Here is an 18,128-nt window from a genome sequence, read left to right as displayed (position 1 = left end):
CAATAGAATCAGCCCTCAACACCCCAGCAGGAGGCCAGGGGAGCCCAGACCTTACACAGCAGAGGCTTGAGTCTCAGACACCTAGACATTGCCCTCACAGGCTCCTACTGAGACACAAGAAATTTCATCAGCAGATCTGTCTGTCACCATCAGGGGAACACAAGGAGACAGCCTCTTCACTTCCACTGGGAAGGCTGTGACCAAAAACCCAGACCCTGACAAATATGGCCAGGAATGTGGAGTGATGTGCCCTGTGGTGGGAAGGTGACATGATTTAGACTTTGCTGAAATACCATGGCAGTTCCTCTAAGGTCACACATAAGATTGCCCTGTGATATGGCAATCCCACCTCTGAGCAACAGAATTTAAAGCAGAAACATCCAGAGACTGTTATACACTCATGTTCACGGCAACAGCAGCATCCATAATGGTTCATCTGTGGGAGCTACGCAAGAGTCCAGCAACAGGAAAACACCATACACAGGGTCAGTAGGATCACTCTACCTTCAGAAGGATTCTGATACACGCTACAACAGACACACTTTGAGGATATTTTGCTACATGGACCCAACCAGAAACAAAAGATACATTTCACATAATTTCACTCACTATGGCATATTGAATGCTTGTGTCCCCATAGATTTGTACATTGAAATCTTATGCAACTAGGTGACAGGGCAGACCGAGAGGGTGGGTAGGACTCATGAATATGACATGCCCTGATGATAGACCCCAGGGAACTCTGACCTCTTTCCACCATTCAAGAACATAGCCAGGAAGTCAGTGCCCATCAGACACCATATCTGCCTTCATTTTGGACTTCTGGCATCCATAACTATGAGAGATATTTATTGCTCAAGCATCCAGTAAGTGGTGCTTCCGTCATAGAAGCTAGAAATAACCAAGGAAAGGTGTCCTGGTACTCAAAACCAGAGACAGAAGCAGAACTCTGCTGCCGGGGCCTGGAAAGGGGGCAAGGGAGAGTTAACACGACCATGAGGACAAGGAACTGTGTCCCTGAAACAGTGTAGATGACAAACATTATGCTAAATATAGTTTACCAATTTTTTTTAAGAAATTGGGGAAAAGTCAAGGATTGGTTATAACAAATTTGTATAGCTTATCTCCAAGAGTCATAGTCCCAACAGGTGAAATAGCCATTGGTTAAAGGGACATTTGATTGGAAACACTGGTCTCACATACACATACCCTGTCACCGCCTGGCACTCTGCATGGCTTCATTGGGCTTCTTCTCACCTATACAAGAGTCTTCTGTAGGGGCACATCCTCTGGACCACAGCATACAAGAGAATACATTCTCAGGTCTATCAGACATCCCAGCTTCTCACTTTCCAGGTCCCCGCTCCTTCCTGCCTGGATCTACTACTGTGGCCACTGACAGTAGCCGGAAGAACAGAACCCAACCCATGACAGGCCTTATTCTCTCAGACACCACCAGGGAGCCTAAGACTCCTGGTGGCCCAACTGCACTACCCACCAGCTCAGAAAATATGCCTGTGTCCCCCACCCCACAGCAGCCTGTTTCCAGGCAACAACTTTCAAAACCAAGACTTGGTCAGAGGACCCACAATCCTGGGCTTCTGCAAAATTGTCATAGAACAGTATACCCCAGACACCCTCATGAGGATCAGGAATGTCCCCCACCCCCAAGGAGTGTGGGAGACAGTAGTTTCAGGAAGGATTGAGTAAGGGGTACCCTGAAGTCCCCCAGGGGAATGAAATGGGAAGATTCCCAGAAAACAGCACCTACCCCTGCTCCCCGTGACTCCAGCCTAGCCCACTAATGGTGGTCTTCATCCTGGGATGTTACAACCCAGCCCTCCTCAGACCTAAGTTCTGAATGCCTCCTTATCCCAGAACATCCATCAGCTACTTTCCTGAACCCAGTTCCAGCTGCTGCCCTCTGCTATCCCACAATCCCCCACACCCCCTCCTACCCCGCCTGTCTCTCCTGCCTGCAGCCTCAAAACTCTGGCAACATCAGCACAGAGGAGTTTCAACTGGTCTCTGTTAGGCCAACCATCTTCACAATCCCAAAGCAGTAGGCCTGGAGGAACCTCTGGGACTGGGGCGGGAGGGGGTGGAGGGTGGGGTGAGTTTAGAAACGCCTTCCTGTGGTGTGTTTTCTACACTGTGCAAAGTGCTCATCTGCTTTGACTTACATTCACCGCAGGCTCCAGAACATCAACCAGAACAGCCTCCTTTGTGATACAATGAAGTAGAGGCAATTAATCGCCCTCAATCACCCTGTGCTTTGTACTCTGGTGGCTGTACAATCTCTTTAGAGAGGGCTTTCAGAGCCTAAACAGACACAGTGCCCAGACAGCTGTGAGGCCGGAGGGGAGGGAAGTGCCCGGACAGCTGAACAGAAACGTTCAGGAGGGGTCCATCCACAGCACACCATGCTGCAGAAACTGAGGGCTAATTCCAGCCTTTTCAGAGCCCTAGTTAAGTCTCTTTGAGTTATAATTACCCCCAATCTGTAGCTATCACAAGGCAGCAATCAGGAAGTTAGATCTGGCCAAGAGAGAACAAGGCAAGTGGAGACAGACAGGCTCAGCAGGCTGCCTGCTTGAGGGACAAGAGCTTCGAGATTGGTCTGGGAGAAAGCAGGCTGGACCACCACAGCCTGGGGTCTGTCACCTTGCACCTAAGAAACAGATATAGGTACAGCCTGGCCTATGGACTCCAATGTGGCCTGAGGTGCTGTTTCGGTTGGCAGGTCCATCAGATGTCACAGTAGCTTGGGGAGCTGGCTGCACAAGGCAGCCCTTCTAAGATGCCCCTCTTCTAGGCCACAGTGCACCCCTTATTGAGGAAATCACTCAGACTGCAAGACGGCTACAGTATTGAGTGGGTGGGTGTTGGAACGCAGAACTTTACAGGATGACAAAGGTTCTGCAGAGCCAAACCAAGCCACTCTGTTCTCAGCTGAGCTGAGAGTCCAAAGACCCTGCCTGAGAGGTGGCAGAGGGCTGTGCTGACACCCCCACAAAGGCTCAGAGCCCCTACTTCTTCCCTGATGGTCCTAAGCCTTTTGTCCCAGGAGTGGGACTAGCTTCTCTGAGGAGAAATGGAGCAATGTGTGGCTCTGTTGTCCCATATGTTCCCACCCTCCCCTGGCCCACCCACACACTCTTCCTTACCTTGCCAAAGCTGCCCTTCCCAATTGCTCGCAGAATCTGGAAGTGGTCGAAGTTCACTGTAGAATGAAGCAAAGAGACACCAGGTAAGGTGATGGAAAGGCCCTGTGCCAGGCACAAGCCCCACCCTTGAGAAGTTTGCCCCTGCTTGGCAATCCTGCAGTCTATCAGAGATACATCCACTTAACCCTTCAGGAGGGCTGATCATGTCTCTGGGTGAACTCTAGCTGTACAAAGGATGGCTCAGACCCTCCTTGTGGATTGCTATGGGATGGGGACATGTCTAGGATCACAGGCAGGACTGGGGTTAATAAGCCAATGCAGGCTCACAGACTTCCTCTGCTGCAAACCTGCACCCAGCAACTCCACTGGTATCACACCCCATGAAAGATGTGCAACAGAAAGCCCAGGCCTCTCAGCTCTTGGAGCACCAGCCCCTGCGCTGGGGTTCTCCAGCAACAGCAGGGAGCATTTGCCCTGGTGGAGATCACTGGACAAGCCTGGGATTGCAAGGGTCTCTTGATTAACAATGGGGAGCAGCATGGGATAACATATAATACAGCCTGGTTGTCGTTCCAGGGATCACCCCTGCCCTACTAATGAAGCAAGCCTCTTTGCTGCCATAGCCCTGGGCACCCGCTGCCTGTGCATCAAATCTTTTTTAGTGGAGGGCTCTGATTCCCAGACTTCCTGCTGTGTCCTGACTGAAGCTTTCCCACGAGGTCAGCATGTGTCAGCCTCTTTTACGGTCCTTTTCTCAGGTAAGGCCTGTGGGGATGGGCTCAGGCAGTCTAGGCTTCTGTCCAGCACCACTGAGACAGGCCCCTGCAGGCCAGCAGCCTAGGTCCCCTATACCACTTGGAGGGTCTACCCAGAGCCTCGGGCCTAGCTGCATGGGCACTTACCCTGAGGAGAACCCGGATTGCCTGTGGCTGGTGGTACATTACTTATTCATTCCATAACCATTTTCTCCTTGGGATTTGGCACTAAATGGGACTCCTGCTTCTAGCTTATGGACATAAGACAGGTGCTCTGCTGCTGCCCCAGAGTGGGGAAATCTGATTAGTACGTGCCTAAGCGGAAACTGGGTTAGTTGAGGGGTGAGATGAAGTGGACAGGGTGCCAAGCAGCTGGACTGGCAACCAGGTTAATCAAGAGACCCTTGCAATCCCAGGCTTGTCCAGTGATCTCCACCAGGGCAAATGCTCCCTGCTGTTGCTGGAGAACCCCAGCGCAGGGGCTGGTGCTCCAACAGGTCGGGAAGGCCTGTAGGGATTGGGTCCACTTTGTACAGAAGACAATGCACAGCCATCTCGTCCAAGCCTGTGCAACACCAGACAATGTGTCATTCCAGGACAGGGTCTACTGACCCAGGGCTGCCTAGCTCGTGGGCACCTGCTGGAGACCTCAGCCTCTGGCCACAGTCTGTGTTGCTCTCAGCACCCAGACTCATCTGAACCTCATTCCACAGCCACTCATGATTTCACAGTTTGGGTTTTTTGTTTTGTTTTGTTTTTGAGGAATCTGCATACTGCAGAGAGACAGCAGTCGCAGCAGGGTGGGTAGCAGCCAACCCCACAGCCCCTCCTATGAACAGTAAATCATGGTTGCTGCTTAGTGTAAGTCACAGCATCTACTATCTAGGACAGGAAGCCTGGTTGTCCAAGCCCATTCACATGGTGAAGACAAAGCTAAAAGGATAAAGTGAGAGAGTGGTGAGTGCACGGTGGGTAAGGTGGGCAAGATATGTAGACACCATCCAGCAGAGGCCCACATGTACCTTGCTCTTCTCTTAAGCCCTACCCTGTCCCATAGGCATGGCTCTGCTCAGAGCTATGAGGCGAGGTGATGGTGCCACATGCTTCAGCCCCCACCAGAATCTTTCTATACCTTGCATCTCATGCTCATCCATGACAAACACACTAGTACCGACTAGTGATGAGGTGTTACACAAGGTTCCAAAATTAAATGAGCAGGGGTTGGGGAGGGGGTCTGGCAGCAGGCTGGAAGTGGAGGCTAAGCACTGACCTTGGGGTCTAAAATAAGGTCTGCATCTTGATGGAGGAGAACAGAATATCAGGGAGGGGAACAAGCGTGGGCCAGCCACAGTACAGCTTCTAGAGATAGGTTCTGCCAGCAAGCTTTGGGCCAGAGTCCCTCTGCCTGCCCAATCAGAACTCAGATACATCTGCTGCTGCCTAGAGGTCCCTGGCCTCCTACAGCTGCACAAGAGACCTAACACCCATAGTTAGGCAGCCTCGCCCACTCCCAACAGCTGAAGAGAAATATGACCTCCATGCTCACCTCCAGAATGGCAGCAAGATGTCTGCTGGGCCCTAGCCTCACTGATGCCCAGAGTCCAGCCCAATACCACTTGAGAAACAGGTTCGCCTTCCCTTGCCCATGGGAAGCTCACTGTGATGTCCCTGGCACCTCCTCAGCAGCCAGCACAATGCAGGGCATCAAGTGTCAGCCCAACAGCTGTGAGTTCACGTAGGAACTCAGCTAAGACAACTAGCCTTTGAAGAGCCTGGGCATAATTTTCTGAGTTTAGCCTTTACTGGAAAAAAAGGATGAGAAATAAAATACATTAAATAACAGGTCAGAAGCATGTGGGAATCTCCTAGCAGCTGTCCTGCTCCATGCTCAGACACCTGCACAGCTGAAGGCACCATCCAGGTTTGTGGGGATGAAGCCTCTCAAGAAGGCTGAGTACAATGGTGCATGCTTTTAATCCCAGCACTTGGGAGGCAGAGGCAAGTGGATCTCTATGAGTTCAAGGCCAGCGGGACCTAAACAAGTTCAGGCCAGACACGACACATAGTGAGACCCTATCTCAAAAACAAACAACAAACAACAGAAAAGACTCCAGGCTCCTAGAAAAGAACTGGCAGGATCCCCTGAGGGCCAGAGCCAAGGCATACATAGTGAGAGCTGTGGTTTGGACACTGGCTTGTCTGTGGCCTCCCAACAGCCCTCAGCTTGCTGCAATGGGCCAGATAGCTCTGGAGCTGCTGCCCACAGTGTGCCCACCTCCTTGGATTCTTGGTTTCCTCCTATTCTTCGGGCACATGAGGATCTTGCCTGCCAGCTCCTGCAGTGGGTGAGGGAGACGGGCAAGCACGATACTACACTGACTGCAGCATTGAGAAGAAGCAGGTGCCAGGTGGTTTCAGGTTTCAGCACACAAACCTCATAGGCACATTCATTCCACAACCAATTCATAAAAATACACAGAGATGTGGCTGCCTTGCCCCAGTGTTGGAAGTCAACATGGCCAAGACAGGGAAAAAAACCTGCCAAGACAAGAGTGCCGAGTTCATCAAGTCAATTGACCAACAGCCACATGAAGATGCCCTTGGTGTGGAAAAAAATCAAAACAGAGATTCCTGACTTTCCCCAAACCAGCCTCATTAACAATGCTTTGTCCTTCAAAGTGACCAGGCCAGCTCTACTTGCCATCACCTTACTAGCAAACTTAGTTTAGCTTCACCTCCAGAGACACTCAGAATCCAGCCCTGCTGCCAATCCCCAGATGCAGGCTCCTCTCCTTCTTTTTAGGTTTCCATAGCAGCCAGGGGTCTGGCTAAATACCCCCAGCACCCGGAAGAAGAGTCTAAAGCCCTGGGGTCTCTTTTCAGGCTTTTACTCATTGGGGAGACACAAAGAAAACTCTGGTATGGAAGAAAACACTCTAGACAAAGGGGGTGCAGCCTTCCTGTTTTTACAAGGTCACCACAGGGACATTTTTGAAGCTGACCCTGAGCAGAAAAAGAACCCAGGTGAGGGCTGACCAAGATAGTTTGTACAAGTCCAGTGCTATTTGCAGTGTAATGATGAAGTGAGATCTTCCCCCAGTGCTAAACACCTCATAAATTAAGTAGGTAGAAGAAAACACTGGTTCAATTACCTACAGGTCCTTCTAACATGTCCATATCTCCTGCCTGAATCAAAATGTGTGTTTGAAGAGGAGACAGTCTGCCTTGTATGCAAGGAAATGGCCCAGCTCAGAGCTCCAGGCCCCCAGATGCTCTTCCATGGTACAACACACTCAAGAGCGTGGGCAAAGACTCTTCCCAGAGCAGATAAATATTTCAAAACCAAGGGTTTTTTTTTTTAAAATATTTATTCTTCAAGGAAAGTTCATTTTGCAGAGCGTGGCTGGAAGCAGTCATTGCTATATGAAGACAGGCCACCTCTCTTGTACCTGTGGCTCTGCAGCCGTTTTCTCAAGGACGAGGTACCATGTGAGGAGGCATCAGAGCCATACAGAGTGCTGTTCAAGTCATTGGCTGGGGTCACAACCACTAAACCAAATGCAGCAGGAAGAGACAGGGTATCTCAGTGTCCCAATCCAGCAGCTCAGCTCAGACACATGTTCTCCCTGTGTGGCATCTGACTGTGATTCTGAGTGACCCATTCAATCCTGAGGCTTCACTGGGTGAGAAACACACACCACAGGAAAGATGGTCAGCACTGCCATCTTCTCTCTGGTTTCCCTGTGACTGCTGGCTGCTGTGACTGAGCAGCCTGAGCAGGTGTTTTTGCACACGAGTCCTTGGCACTTTTGAATCACTCACGGAGTGTTGCCCATTGGTCCTCCTATGGCAATCAAATTAAGGTTAGATGGTAGGGGCAGAGGGAGCAATCATTCTAATGACAATATCAAGACCACGTGTCAGGTAAAAAGTCAGGAGAAAGCCAAAAACATAGATTCTTACACAATTATCACAAAATCCTAAACAAAACCTACAGGTCTTATTTGAACATGCTTCTCCTAAAACCAAACAAATGCCCTGCCTGCAAGTGACTGGGCCAGGCCTCCTCCCCTGCCCCATATGGCACCTCAACTCTGGCACTGGGTCCAGCACATAGACTGTGGTGGGCATAGAAGCAGTGCTTCCCAACGGTAAAGCAATTGGGAAGTGCCAAGTCACTAGGTTCTAAGTTAAAGCAGACAAAAGCATGCCCCTGTGAGGAAGGCAGAGGAAGATAGTCCCTGGGAAAGTAAAAATAGACCTGCGGCTGCACCATGAGTCATGCTATTGTTATCGGTGGCACAATCAATGCACAGCCTGAAGGCCTCCCCCGCAGGCCTGGAGGGGCAGCTATGCTCTCCACATCCCAGAGACATCTCCAGAGAGTCCTATCCAAATCCAGGACAGACCCAGGAAGTTAAGTACTAGATAGAGAAAAGTCAGGGAAGAGGGGAGCTACCAACATCCTCGGATGGAGCTGAGGTTGGGAGCCATCATACAGGCTGCCTCTCCTGCTCACCCGTGAGAGCCTCCTGGAGGCAACCCTCCTACAGGGCCAGCTCCTCACCCACAGGACAGTTGCACATGAAGGTGGAAACTGTCTGAAGTGATCACAAAAGCCTGCAGGTTACAAGTCGAATTTGCCATATAGCCCATGACCCAGAAAACTCTCATGAGGAAAATCTCCCACCCTAAATGACTAAAGGCCTGGTTCGGCATAGTCCTGTGGCTCTATGAAATGTGTGGCCCAAGATCATGGGCTACCTGGGGTACAGACTCTTGCCTTGGTAGGAACCAGTGACAAGTCAGGCAGCCCAACTCTATCCTGCAATAGGCTACCTACATGGTACAGAGAGGACCCAGGAGTGGCCCTCAGAGCTGCTCAAGACTGTGATAGCTGCCCTTTCCTACATGAGGAAGCTGAGTTGGGCAGACCAGCTAGCTGGCAAAGGAAATTAGGTATTATAAGGGATGAAAAAGATTTCCTCTTTCCTCAGCCTGAAGATGCCTCTGGCCCAGAGGGCAAAAGTTCAGAAGCTAGGAGTCGGGAAGTAGATGCCCGCTATGGCTCTGATGCTGGACCCCAAGTATCAAAGGTGCAGGCAACAGTGAGTCTACTTACTGCTGTCTCTAGACTCCCAGCCACCTTCCCCACCTTCCACCACCCCAGTTGGCTACAGGAAGAGCAGCCCTCTAAGGCTATGAACTTGGGGCCTAGGCTACTGCCTGTACTGCCAGGGATGCTGTTCTCAGCAGTCACCCCAGCTAGCCAGGCCACCCAGGGAAGAAACCAGGCCCTGTGCCCCCAACTGGGAACTGCTTCTGAGATTCTCCTTGCCTGGCCATCTGCTTGCTCACTTTCAAGCCTTCTCTCAGAAGCTGGCTGAGGTATGGCACCCCTTGGAGCCCTGCAGTTGGGTTGTATCTTCTACTAGTCTGTCTCTAGCCCCGGGGCTGGAGCAAAGGTCTCTTCCTGTGTTTCCCTGCAGCAGACATAGGATTTAGAAGTAGCTAAGATAAAGCTGAGGTCCCAAGGGACCCTGAATCCTAGAACAATCCTGGCTTCTCATAGCCAGGGATATGCACCCCACCACTAGTCTTCATGAGGGCAGTGACCTGGGCCATCCCCCACCTTCTGTTTACAGTAAATGCTCCCACCAGTAGGTAATGGCTTCCCAGACTGCTCTGCCCACCCTGGCCCTGCCACCTGAGCCATTCTGGAATCCTGTTCTGTGTTCCATTCTGACATCCCCAGACTGCACCGGAAACTTCCATAAATTAATGATTAGGGCAGCAGCCAGATCAATACAATGGCTCTGGCCAGCCGCAGCTCAGCTCCTGGGGCCTGTGGGGAAGCTGCCTGGGATGGGCAGAGAGCCTACCCCACAATGGTCGGAACATGGGGTTCTCCCACAGTTGTGGGCAGCAGTACTTCCCCTAAGAATGCCCAAGGGATCCCTGTTGTCCAAAGCCTGACTTTTGCTAACCCCTCAGGTGCTCAATGCCCTTAGGACAACCAGGGACAAACCTGGGAAGCCCCAGGTCCATTAGTTCCCCCATTAGACAAGGGCCTACCCTGTTAGGCTCACAGTCAGTGGACACAGGACACATTGTGACTGAGGTGTGTGTGTGTGTGTGTGTGTGTGTGTGTGTGTGTGTGTGTGTGTGTGTGTGTTACTGTGTTACTGTGTTACTTTCCCTGGCCATGACTTATCACTGAGACCCAGGAGAGCACCCCTGCTGTAGTACCACAGTTGGCTTCAGTCATCACTGGACTTGGGCCTCCATCAGCTCCTGGACTCAGGTGTTTGGGGAGTTAGAGAGCCAAACCTGCCTGGGGACTCCATCCTTCAGATCTCTAAGCTGAGAAGGCAGGATAGAGTGGGGTTCTTATCCAGGCTCCCCTCCCAGAGACCAGAAGAATTTTATGTCCAGCTGCACAGGATCCAAGAATCACAGACAGGAAACCTGTGAACTCACCTGCTGCCTCAGATTCCTCTCCACCCCAGAGTTGATCCCAGTTGCACATACTCTCTGTAGAACTCAGCACTAGGGGCACACCTTGATTCTGTTCAGGTTCTCTGGAGCTCCCTCCACTGTGAGACATCCTGACCTTTTTTGTAGTGCAGGAGCCCCTCTCCCCAACAGATAGGAACTCCAGGTTTGGAGTGTAAGTGCCTCCTGCATGCTGGGGTGGGTACAGCAGTGGCTTCACACAGCAAGAGTCCAGCCAAGGGCCTAGAACAGCAGGCAGCTCTCCAGAAGTGGGACCAGGAATGGATTAGCCTCACACCAATGCACGAATGGAGCAGACAGGCAGGCCTGAGAGGAACCTAGGATGCCCTTCCACGGGCCACTGCAGGATCTGGACTTCTGCTATAGCTCCATCAGGCTCCAGGCCACCAGCCCCCCAGAGGAAGACAGAGGAGCTCCTAGGAAGAGGCAATAGCCTGGCAGCCAGAGGCAATAAGTTGCAGGCCTGACCTTGGGCTCAGCACTTCTAACCTCCTCACAAGTGGGGCAGCCACATCTACTAGGCAATCTGTGATACAGAAGAGGCTGAGGTCCCATGACTGATCACCCTGCAGGGTAAAGGACAAGCATAGCAGGGGCCACAGAACTCAGGGAGGTCCCATCCTGTGCTTAGCTCTGCTGCTTCTGAACTTGGTCAGAACCTGAGACAGCAACTGCCTGAACACTCTGGCAAGTGTCTTGCAGGAAGTAGTTGCCACCAGCGCTTTTATTCCCCTGTTCTCCCAGGGATGAGAATGGAGGCCCAGATATGCAGACCCCAGGACTACAGTAGGAAGCAAAACCCAGCAGCAGGTTATGCAAAGTCTTGTACCCACCACCGTAACCTGCAGACACTCACTGCCCAGTGATGGGGGAGGGAGGACTGCCAAAGAGGTGCCAGCATCTGCCTAGTGCAGCAGGGCTTCGCAACCAGACAGGCGTGAACTCACATCTTACTCTCACACACATTAGCACTTCTAGAGAGGCGAAAACACCTTCCCAGACTGTCAACAGCACTTTCCCTGCGGCCTCCTCTTTCCTGGAATGAAGGGCACAGGGGGAGAAACTGGTGCCCTGCCTCCCGGGCTATGCACTGAGGACAAGGGACACTTCTGTGCTCTTTCTACTTGACTTGCCAATGGCAGGAATGACACTACTCCAAACTCACACCCTGGTTCATAAGAGACAGGCTCAAAGCTTTCTCTACCAAGAGAAAGAGTTTGGGGCCCTGAGATGGTCCCCTGTGCATCTGGAGTCCCAGTTGCCAGCTCCTGTCCACAGAGTATACACAGATTCTCAAAAGGAGCCACTCACTGACCCCTGATGTTTGAGTCTTTGCCCCTACCTACACAGGCTGGGGCACATGGGCACACATCTCAGTGCTTGCTGTGGACCCCAGAACCAAGGACAGGGACAGAAAACACTTAACATACTTGAATTTCATCCCACAAAGACTAGGGGTGAGAACAGGCCATTTTATCCTGAAAGCATTTTATTCTAAAAAATGTTAACAATAAATGGTAGGAAAATATCAACTTGCTAAAAGTAGCCCCTCCACATTGGCCCAAGGACAGGACTCACTGCCTGAGATCTCTTCAGGGTATAGTGACAGCCATCTCCTCCTCGATGGCCCACAGGACTGAACCAGGAGATGCCAGAGTTGGACACTGCTGCCAGGACACAAAGGGACCAGCCACTTCCTCCTTTAGAAAGCAGAGAGGTTCCTGGGGATGAGCCAGGTCACAGCCAGAGTGGAGCCACCCCAAGGCAGCCTCCTCATGAAGCCCATAGCCTATGCAGCCTCCTCCTTGCTAGAGTGACCTGACCATAGGACAACTCACACAGATTGGTGAATGATGGAACTGTGCCCCCTTCACACACTGCTGGCACAGACACCTTGCTCAGAACATACCCTTCTCTGCTTTCCCATTTGAGAGGAAAGGCCATAGCTTACCTGGGGTCTGAGCAACCCGACACTCAACAAGAGCCCAAAGGTTCTGCTTGAATGTGGCCTTGGTCTCTGAAGATCATGGGGCAACTCCAGTCACAGAACAGGAGACACCAGAGATGTCTCCTGGAGATGAGGCCCAATGGCAACCTCCAGCAGAAAAGGGGGGAGGGAGGGAGGGAGGGAGAGAGAGAGAGAGAGACAGAGACAGACAGACAGACAGACAGAGGCAGAGAGGGAGAGAGAGAGAGAGAGAGAGAGAGAGAGAGAAAGAGAGAGAGAGAGAAGGCTGAAGGAATAGCTAGCTACCTTCTGACCCTCACCACCAGGCACTGGGATGAACACAATTATGGGCAGCAGGAAGGAAGTGGCTAGGAGGTGGCCAGGCTCACCTGACCTAAGAAAATTGTCCATCAATTCCCAGGGTACCAGCCAAGTCAGAAGGCCCCTGGGGAGCAGGCTACAGTCCTCAGATATACAAGACCATGTGGACCTACATCTGGGCTTCATCTCCCTGAGTTTGACAGGACCTGTCCCATTTCCCACTCCCTTACCCTCCCCATCTCCTCCTACTGGAGGGTTGACCATGAAGGAAGCATCTAAGACTCAGCAGGATGCATCTCCTACATCCTTTGACAAGACAGGGGCTTGCCAGTGCTCAGAAAGTTGCTAAGGCAACGGGCAAAGTGCAGTGTGGGAGGAGTCTGGAGCATGCATGAGCATCAGTGTCTGCACACACCAGAGCAACATGAGACTGTGTCTTCACACTCACACCCATTACAACCCAGGGCCCAGAACACAAGACAGTCTTACACACTCATAGCACAACTTACACCCACACACTCACACATCCATCTTACCCACACCAGCACAGGCACACTCACATCTTCACACATATTCATATGATTTCACGCCTACAACATTCACACCCGCCCCACATACACACTGACTCCATGGGCGCTCCACCCAGTCCCGAAGCCTGGGTGGCCTCATTTCCCACTGGTCATTTATGCCTTGCCTGCAATAGCCAGGGAACTTGAACAGGAAGGGACCGACAGAGGCATCTGCCACAGAACCACACCTCTCTACCCCCAAGGTAACCCCACCTCCAAGTCTGACCCCAGTGACCACTGTGCTTTGAGCCTCAGTTGCCCAACCCCAAACACAGCTGGCCTTGAGAAGTCCTACCCGGAACCATGAAAATATCAGCCATGAACTGATAACACACACACACACACACACACACACACACACACACACACACACACACACACACACACACACCACAAAGCCTGGATAGGCTAAAGTTCACACAACAGGATTAGTCAGCTCTGAATCTCAGGTTCGGGTCCGAAAGGAGGAATGGCTGGAATCTTGAAACCCAGGCGATGTCCTCCTGTCTTGGGGAAAGTCCACAGCAGGTGGAGGGATCGCAGCATCTTGTCCAACTTTCCTGGCTCTGCCCAACAGAATCCCAAGACTCAGGCACTGCTGAACTTAACAAGCCTCTATTATAGCTCAGCTCACAGGACATATTATGTTGGAGACATTGGAGCTCCCCTAGGCACGGCCAACATAGCCTCCCACTCTTCAATTCATATTGGTTTCTTAGACGTTTTTAATGACATCATAAAACATATAAGGCACTCAAGCAATAGAACATTAGAGTAAGTCCTGAGGCAGCACAGGACTGGCCCAGGGCCGGTGTGGGTTCCTGTGCACACCCTCACTTCTCCTCAGTCAGACATCACTTCCATAGGCTACCCTTAGCATCCCAGTTTTACTTCACAACACCAGGAGTCTGTTCTGCATGATCTCAAACCTTAGCCAGGACCCCTACGTCACGTGCTCCTCCTGGACTCTAGCTCCCCTTCGCAGTTGTGGCCTACCCATACCAATCTTTATGGTTCTTCCCACATCTGCATGGCTTTCTTCTGTGGGTGCACACTCTCCTGTCTCTTTTAGTGGGGTGTCTGTACCCAGAGATACTATCAAGGGGAGCCCTTCTGTTGAGTCCCTGGGCTTCTTCACTTCCTACGAACACTAGCCAGTGACCACAATGTGGCTTAACAGAGTACACATTTGTTATCTTGGGATTCTGAGGGCCGAAGTCTCATGTGGGTCTTGCTGAGATAAAATCCAAATGCCAACAGGCAGATAACATGGGTCTGCCCAGCCGTGTGTGTTGAACATCCCCCCAGGGTAATAGTACCACCATATGAGGACATGGCAGAGAGACACCGTTCATGAACCAAGAGGCAGACGCAGCTGATGATAAATCTGCCAATGTCTTCATCTTGGACTTCCCACTTACCACGCTATGAGACGTAAATGTTTGTGACAACAGCTGTGAGGACCAGGACAGCACATCTTTCTTTCTGAGACTCCAGCGAAGAACTCTCCCTTGCTTTCAGTTTCCAGAGGGGCTGAGCCCTCCACAGCTTCTCTTCCATCCTCAGCAGCAACCCACCTTTCTCTGGTCACGCTCTCCCAGCCTCTCCCTGCTCCCACTGCTCCTTGCTCTTGCCCTTCTGCCTCCCTGATGGTGGAGACAGCTGGTTTGCACTAAGGGCCCACCCCAGTACTGCATGGCAACCTCCCAGCCTCAAGAGCTCTTTCTTAGTCACATTTGCAAAGTCCTCTTTGCCATGTGAGGTGACAGTCACAGCTTCTGTGGATTTAGACATGGACACCCTCAGAGCACTGTCTAACCCCCAATAGCATGTGAGTGTGTACTAAAGTCCCATCCCTTGGAGTTGCTGAAAGGAAGCAAAGGCAATGAAGGCTCAGAAACTGCCAAGCAGAGGGCGCCTCTCTGAGGGACTTTAACTTGCAATGATTTACTAGGTGATTCTCCTGGGTGCCAGAGTCATGTGGGGAAGGGTTGCAGGCCCCTGTCTCTCCCTAGAGGTTACACACACAGGCAGAGTCAGCAGGCTCCCGCCTCATCCCCAGACTCTGGACTCACTGAACAAACATGCCCTAAGAAGACTGTCAAGCAGTGACCTCCCCAAGCAGACTTCTTTAGTGGCACTGTCTCTAACTGTCTTAGTTGGGGTCTCCATTGCTGTGAAGAGACATCGAGACCACAGCAACTCTTATAAGGAAAATATTGAATTGAGGGGGCTCGCTTACAGTTTCAGAGGTTCAGTCCATTATCATCATGATAGGGAGCATGGTGGTGTACAGGCAGACATGGTGCTGTAGCTGTAACTGAGAGTCCTACATGTTGCAGGCAACAGGAAGTCAACTGATAGTCACACTGAGGGAAGCTTGAGCAAAAGAGACCTCAAAGCCCGCCCCCACAGTGACACACAAAACCATACCTACTCTAACAAAGCACACCTCCTAATAGTGCCACTCCCTATGAGTGGCACACCTTCAAACTGCCACACTACCCACCACTACCTGCCTGCTGAGCCAGATGCTCTGGCAACTGTGGGCAATCAGCAATGCCCCCATCTCCCAAGCCCATCATTATGCATCCAACCAAAAACAGTTTCTATTTGGAGACTAACTGTTCTGAGGGCTTCTTTCTCAAAATGTAAATTTGTGACTGAGATTCTAGTTCACTGAGACAGGCCCCACCTTGCCCAGCACACCTTCAATGTCTCTTAGAAATATGGGAGAACTTTGTGGGGCAGGCCTCAGGACCTGAGCCACCAGGGCCAGTGCCACCAGATAAGGTATCTTAGCCTCACTGATGTAGTGAAACTGCACAGATGCTAGCCAACACCTGAGAATGGAATGTGGGTCCTGGAGTCATTTGGAAGAGTCAGAGGTGGCTTCCTAGAGGAGGGGGCTGGGCTGCCCCACAGCTAACCTAGAAGGGAGTCAGGCACTTTTGCGGGATTTAGGGATGTGGTGGGTGTGGCTGCATTCGCAGAATGTAGGACCACACACTATAAAGGGAGACCCAAGATCCCAGTGCCAACAGCAGAGCTGGACCCATGAGCAAACAGATGCCCAAAGTACCAGGGTGCCAGTGACTCATTCTATCTGACTGGTGAGACCAGGGAATCTGAGCTCATGTGTTCTCACTGGTATACACACACATATATAGGTGCTTGCATGTATGTATGTGCACATTTGTGTACTCTGGACTGGATTGTTGTATGTGCCTGCATATCCATGTGTGTATATTTGTATCAAACACATGTCTGCATGTTTGTGCTTAGGTAAGGGTTTTGTGTGTGTGTGTGTGTGTGTGTGTGTGTGTGTGTGTGTGTGTGTGTGTGTGAATGTGTATGTGCCAAACACTTCATTTCTGCATGTTGTGTTCAGCTGTGATTGTCTTTATGTATGTACACATATGTGTATATTTGTTAGTATGTGTGTAAGTTTTTGGTATTTGTGCCCACCTGAATTCCAGCATACTGAAACACAATGAGACTCTCACTCCAGAGCGACTGCCAGCGGCCAGCCCGACTTCAGGTGATGTCTTCCCACAGCACTGTGGACTCCTTTGAACTTTGACCTCCTTCCTGGGCCTCAACCTGAGAAAGTGATCCAGACCCAAGTGGAGACTCTCTGCCCTGTATCCCCATCCTTCAGACCCCCCAGTCAGGCGGGGAAATTGGCATTGCATCTTTTCTCCTTTCCAGGACATAACAGGGTGAGACAACTCATATTTCTAGAAAGCACCCAGAAGTCTCTCAGCTAGGGATAGAGGTCTCCATGCACTTCAGTCTTTTGGGGACATGTGCCCTGCTGAGAAAGTCACACTAACTGGGGAGCATGCTTTCGGCCTTCCTTAAACACACACAGCTGGTCATTAGAGACAGGTTGCCATAGTTCCCTGATACTAGCGAGTCTTCCATGTGGGCTCCTGATGGAAGCCATGTGTCACCAAGGCTGCAGAATGCACATCACAAACATAAACAGCACTGAGTCAGGTCCAAGGAAAAGAAAGTCCAGGTAAAACCCTGGTGTTCAAAAGCATGACCACAAGGCTTGTGGTCCCTGCATTGAGACTATCCCACAAATAACTGCCTGCTCTGCACTGCTCAAACATAGCCATTCTCCCTGGGACTTCTTCAGACCCAGGGTGATACACCAAGTCCTACCCTAAAGAACCCAGCCATTGGTTAGAACAATGGCTGTCTGTGCAAGGACAGCCAGCTCAAAAGAGAATAGGGCAACATGAAGGCTGCCCTTAGTGGGGCTGGGTGAGCAGCACCACATCTCACATAGCCAAGCAAGCCATGGCCAGTGTGAAGTCCAATCTCTGCCATTTACTCAGCCTCCATAGGCTCCTACAGAGGACAAGAGTGGACACTACCACAAACCCCAGTGCCCTGAGCCTCTCAGAGTATTCAGGGCACTATCCAAGGTACAGACATGAGGGGTGGGAGCTGGTTCCCGCCCCTAATCTGGGAGACCACAACAGTAAAGGGGACAGTGCTGTTATTACAAACACCCTAATAGCAGGTACTGTCGGAAGCCATTCAGGTACATAGGCTGCTCTCCCAAAGCACCTAGAGCAAGCTTCAACCTGTGCCCTGTTTGTATGAACTAGCAGCGGTCATGGGGCACTATTTAATCCAGGGAGCCATCACCTCAAAGCCAGCAAGGGTGCATATGACCTTCTCTTTGTTGGTTACCCTAGTTGGGAGGTAGAGACAGGACAAAGATTAACCATGAGCAGTTAAAGCAGCTTTATTCTGGTTATGTTTTTCATTTGCAAATGGCATTAAACTGTGTTAAATCAGATTCTGAGCCCTGCTTATCAAGCCTGTATTTATA

The 18,128-nt window shown here is 51.2% G+C and overlaps 1 protein-coding gene across 3 annotated transcripts in view; it reads right to left on the bottom strand.

Annotated features, from left to right (window-relative positions):
• Positions 1 to 18,128, bottom strand: part of Stk32c (serine/threonine kinase 32C) — an 81,272-nt gene that overhangs the window by 31,242 nt on the left and 31,902 nt on the right. For 2 of the 3 annotated variants that reach the window (XM_035441280.1, XM_035441281.1), the window contains exon 1: positions 3,168 to 3,215. Coding sequence is in view for 1 of the 3 variants with exons in the window: in XM_027409074.2 (XP_027264875.1) it covers positions 3,168 to 3,223 (56 nt within the window). In the remaining 2 variants the exon portion in view is untranslated. Of the gene's footprint in view, positions 1 to 3,167; positions 3,224 to 18,128 lie in introns of those variants that run through there. The other variant, XM_027409074.2, reaches the window with a different exon arrangement.

The sequence above is a fragment of the Cricetulus griseus genome, chromosome 3 (assembly GCF_003668045.3).
Source record: "Cricetulus griseus strain 17A/GY chromosome 3, alternate assembly CriGri-PICRH-1.0, whole genome shotgun sequence".
Classification (NCBI taxonomy): domain Eukaryota; kingdom Metazoa; phylum Chordata; class Mammalia; order Rodentia; family Cricetidae; genus Cricetulus; species Cricetulus griseus.
Note: the sequence above shows the minus strand (reverse complement) of the source record. Positions and strands in the feature narration are given on the sequence as shown.